This window comes from Benincasa hispida, chromosome 11, assembly GCF_027475165.1.
Source record: "Benincasa hispida cultivar pf3 chromosome 11, pf3_genome.v1.1, whole genome shotgun sequence".
Lineage (NCBI taxonomy): Eukaryota > Viridiplantae > Streptophyta > Magnoliopsida > Cucurbitales > Cucurbitaceae > Benincasa > Benincasa hispida.
The window spans coordinates 55,528,075-55,532,540 of NC_143488.1; the positions used below are offsets into that span (position 1 = coordinate 55,528,075).

At 36.1% G+C, this 4,466-nt stretch overlaps 1 protein-coding gene across 1 annotated transcript; it reads left to right on the top strand.

Annotated features, from left to right (window-relative positions):
* LOC120090138 (uncharacterized) lies at nt 1-4,235 on the top strand. Its single transcript, XM_039047655.2, has 7 exons — nt 1-291; nt 375-455; nt 546-722; nt 2,406-2,576; nt 2,902-3,108; nt 3,194-3,282; nt 3,481-4,235. The coding sequence occupies exons 1-7, from the start codon at nt 210-212 to the stop codon at nt 4,117-4,119; spliced, it is 1,446 nt and encodes a 481-aa protein (XP_038903583.1). The 5' UTR covers nt 1-209; the 3' UTR covers nt 4,120-4,235.
* Nucleotides 4,236-4,466: the final 231 nt, after the last annotated feature.

The following is a 4,466-nucleotide window of genomic DNA, read 5'->3' on the forward strand; positions in this document are numbered from 1 at the left end:
GGCTCTTCCTCCAGAGCTCTCGTTCTGCTTCAGCTTCGCTCTTCTTTCTTTGGGAGCATTTTGCCTTCCATTTTCATTCCTCTCATGACCTCCAACTCTCACCAAATTTCAAACCAATCGCTATAATCCATTTCATCTCTTGATTCTCTCTTAGCCATGTTAGCCTTTTCGACGACATTTTTCTACTCTGTTTAACGGAGCATCGAAAAATGGCGAGGCGTTGGGCCCTTTTGGCGGCCATTTTCGCGGTTCTATTTTGTGGGTTTTCTTCAGTTTCTGCCACACCCACAAGTACGAGCTACTTCTCTAAACCTTGCCTCATAATTTTTCATCTCCTTCTTCATCTCTGTTTAGGCGTTTTCTTTTCATTGCAGAAATTGTTGCTGGGGTTTTGTCCAAGGCGGTTTCCGCCCTTGTGAGTTGGATATGGTCCATCACCTCGGCCTCTAATACTGGTTTGATTCGTTTCCTTAGCCCTAATTTTTTTTAGTTTTTTTCCATGTGTTTGATTGATTTGTGGGGTTTTGATTTTGTCGATTTTCCAGTGGTTTCTACCCGCTCCATGATTAAATTTGAGAGGGGATATGTTGTCGAGACTTTGTTTGATGGGAGTAAGCTGGGGATTGAGCCTTACTCTGTGGCGGTATCTCCTAGTGGGGAGCTTCTGATTTTGGATGCTGAAAATAGTAATGTTCACAAGATCTCTATGCCATTTTCTCAATGTAAGCCCTCTTTCTGCATTAATTTATCACTTCGTTTTTTCTGGTTAGATTATATTACTACCCTTGATACCCTTTTTTCCTGTTAGAATGTAGTATCACATATCTAGAGAGAATTTGAATACTTCAAAGATTAGTAATGTCTTAATTGTTGAGCTAGGCTTAGTCTTTTTTTTCTTTTTTAGTACAACAAATGGAGCATGGAGATTTTCCAATTATGTCAATTTGAATACTTTAAAGATTACTAATGTCTTAATTGTTGAGCTAGGCTTAGTCTTTTTTTCTTTTTTAGTACAACAAATGGAGCATGAAAATTTTCCAATTACGTCGAGTTATACTCATGTTGGTGAATAACTCTTGTCTTGGTACCTTGCGTTTTTAACTTTTTTTTTTGGTTTCAGTTGTTAAACGTTTAAAATACGTCTTAGATAGTAATAAAATGTTGACATGGGTATGCAATCATATCATGTATTGATGTCACATAGAACTGCATGAACTAAAATGAAATTGGTAGCATCAAGTATTAAAAAGTTGCAAATACAGAGATTAGCATTGTAAATTCTGTATTCTAATGGCTATGTAACTAGCCATCTTTCTTACTCTTTTTCTAGCCCTGTGGTAGCTGCTCGTACTTTGCTTCAAACTTTGGACATCCCTTCTTTTTTCTTTTCTCTTTATTAGGTTTTTCAACAGATTCTTTGCCTTCTTTTTGTATTAGTTGATTCCAAATTTAGATCATATGACTTTTACTTTGCTTACAAGCTTTTGTTTAGGAGAAGACTCTACTTTTTAATTTTAAAACAATTCTTTTCAAAAGTTCTGCATTCTAATTATAGATCTACCACTCTTATGTTAGATAATATTGAGCTTCATTAGCCCTTAGTTCTTTAGCTTTAGTTACCATGATTCCAGGCTTTGACGTACCAAAATCCGTTGATTGAGGTGCACTTTTCCTGTATCCAATAAGTTCAAGATTCGTGAAAAAGATATGTATTGTCTTATTTGGTTGTTACTTGTTAAACCACCCCATTTCACTTTGCTTAGATATTAGTTTTGCAATATCATGAGCGTTTGGACTCACTTTCATGCAATAAATAATTTTTAGTAGCCAATAGTATATGACATTAAAGTATTTTGATATCTAAATTCGTGGGACATTTATTTATTTTTAGATAGGTGGGCAATGAAGATATCAAACTGATGAGTGATGAGTCATTTAGGCATTTAGCTAGCAGTCTTTGCAGTCTTTAATAGTGAATTTACTTGAGTAAAATTCCTCGTTGAATGATTTTTAAGGTGTCAAAAGAGCTTAACATATTTGTACGAAATTTGCACGACAAAACAAATTTTATGCTCTACTTTTTTTTTTTTTTTTTTTAAAAAAAATTGTTCTTTTCCCCCCTTAATATCGATGTAAATAACATATTTTTAGAACTCACCTCGACCAATCAATGGTTTTTATGCTGTAAGCACTTCTACTTTTCATCTTACCAAGTGTGCAATTCTTGATTTGAATTTGATATTTCTCTGTAAATACAATCTTAAAAATGAATACATTTACATCATGTCACGCAGTTTCACTTTGATTATTCAATAAATCAGGCAGAGCAGAATTACCCTTCCTAATATGATGAATAATTGGTTACTCTAGTTTCTTCTTGAGCTGAAAGCAAGAAACATATACAGTTTGCAGGCCCAAGCTGTTTGCAGGATCATCTGAAGGATATTCTGGACATGTAGATGGAAAGCTAAGGGATGCAAGAATGAGCCATCCAAGAGGGTTAACTGTGGATCAAAGAGGAAATATTTACATTGCAGATACAAAGAACAAGGCTATAAGAAAAATCAGTGATGCTGGTACTTTCCTAAATCAGTTAGGAGCATTTCATGCCTCAATAATGAATCATGCCTTGTTTTCGTCCATCAAGTTACATTTTCTGTAGCATGGGCACTCATTGACTTTAAATTTCTTCTTTTAAATGATATATATTTTAAAAATGTATGTTTTAATAAATGTCTGTGTTCGTGTCCTAGATTTTAAAAAATAACATGTCAGCATGTCCATTTCGTGTCGTATCCGTGTTCTGTGTCCATATCAATGCTTCTTACCATTTTGTAGTATTCAACATCTTGGTTTTGGGATCTGTTAATTGTATATAAGTCGTTTATAGTTTCTTTGCAGGAGTCACGACGATTGCTGGTGGCAAATGGAGGAAAAGTGGCCATATTGATGGTCCGAGTGAAGAATCGAAATTCTCAAATGATTTTGATGTGGTTTATGTAGGAAGTAGCTGCTCACTTTTGGTAGTTGACAGAGGAAATCAGGCCATTCGAGAGATTCAACTTCATGCCGATGATTGTACTGAGTATGATCGTAGCTTCCTCCTAGGTACAATTTGAACAAAGAAAATCAACAATGGATGCCATTTTTCTCTCATATTCAGCAAGCTATTTACTATGTTCTTTTATTGTAGGGATGGCTCTGTTGACTGCTGCTGTGCTTTTGGGATACATGTTGGCACGTTTACAATTTCGAGTGTTGGCCATGTTTTCTTCTAAAAATGTAACGTTTTTACAAGATAAACAATAGCTTTATAGTCTTATTCATAATGTATAGAGTAAACCATCAACCAACATTAACATTTCCCAATACTTTTACCAATGTTTCTGCTATGTTGCTAAGAGGGAGCGATTGGCTAGGCAACTCATTAATGTAGAACCAACTTGCAGTTTCAGTTAAATTCTTTCCTCTGATTTGCAGGATTTAAGAGTTGACTCGAGGAACATTACTTCGATTCCTCCATATGGGAGGGTCGAGAAATCAGTCAGGTATCCATTGATTCCTAGTGAAGAGGAAGAAGATAATCAACCAGAAGAGAATGTCATTTGTTCCCTTGGCAAGCTTTTCCTCAACACTGGCTCATCCGCAGCTGAAATCTTTGTGGCATTGCTTCTTGGAGCTAGAAGAAAGGCGTCTGACTCCCATGGCCAGCAGCATTATCAAGTAAAGGAACACGTGCCGTCACGGTTCAGTGTGCAGGAAAACTTTGCAGCCTTGCATGGCTGTGAACCACTGGAGACAATGACGAGAAAACCTTACACTTATTCGACAACACAACTCGAAAACGTCCAGCATTACAGGCACAATTGGGGAGACGATGGTGGACGGGAAGAACAACCATCTCCATCCAGTCCAAAGATGTTGTACAACAGGAGCTGTGAGAGAAATGAGGTTGTGTTTGGTGAAGTACAAGAGGCAGAGCAACTGTGTGAACAAAAGAAAGAGAAACGCTGTGTTGGTGGTGGTGGTGGTGATGGCGGCTGGGTGGAAGGGAGATCCTTCAGCAGCAACAAACATGAAAACGCTTTTGTTACAGAAAAAAGGAGAATGAGAGATTAGCAATTGAATTGGTTTATCAATTTGAGGTGTAAGATGTTACGAGTTTATAAATTCTTGTTAAAAACAAAAAGAATAAAAGTTGATATCATTATAAATTTGTTAAATTAGTTGTATTATAGAGGTTCATTATTAGTGTTCATTGGCCATATGTCACTTATCCATTAGTCCATATATTGTCTATGTGTCTCAAGATTGTGCACTATTAGTGTCCGTAATTCACCTCTTACTTGTCAAATTTTATAGTGGAATTTGGGTTGATTTTGAAAGATATACTCATATTGGTGATCAACCCAAAAAGATTGGAGAAAGTAGAGAAATTCATTCTTTGTTATTTTATTTACTTTGTT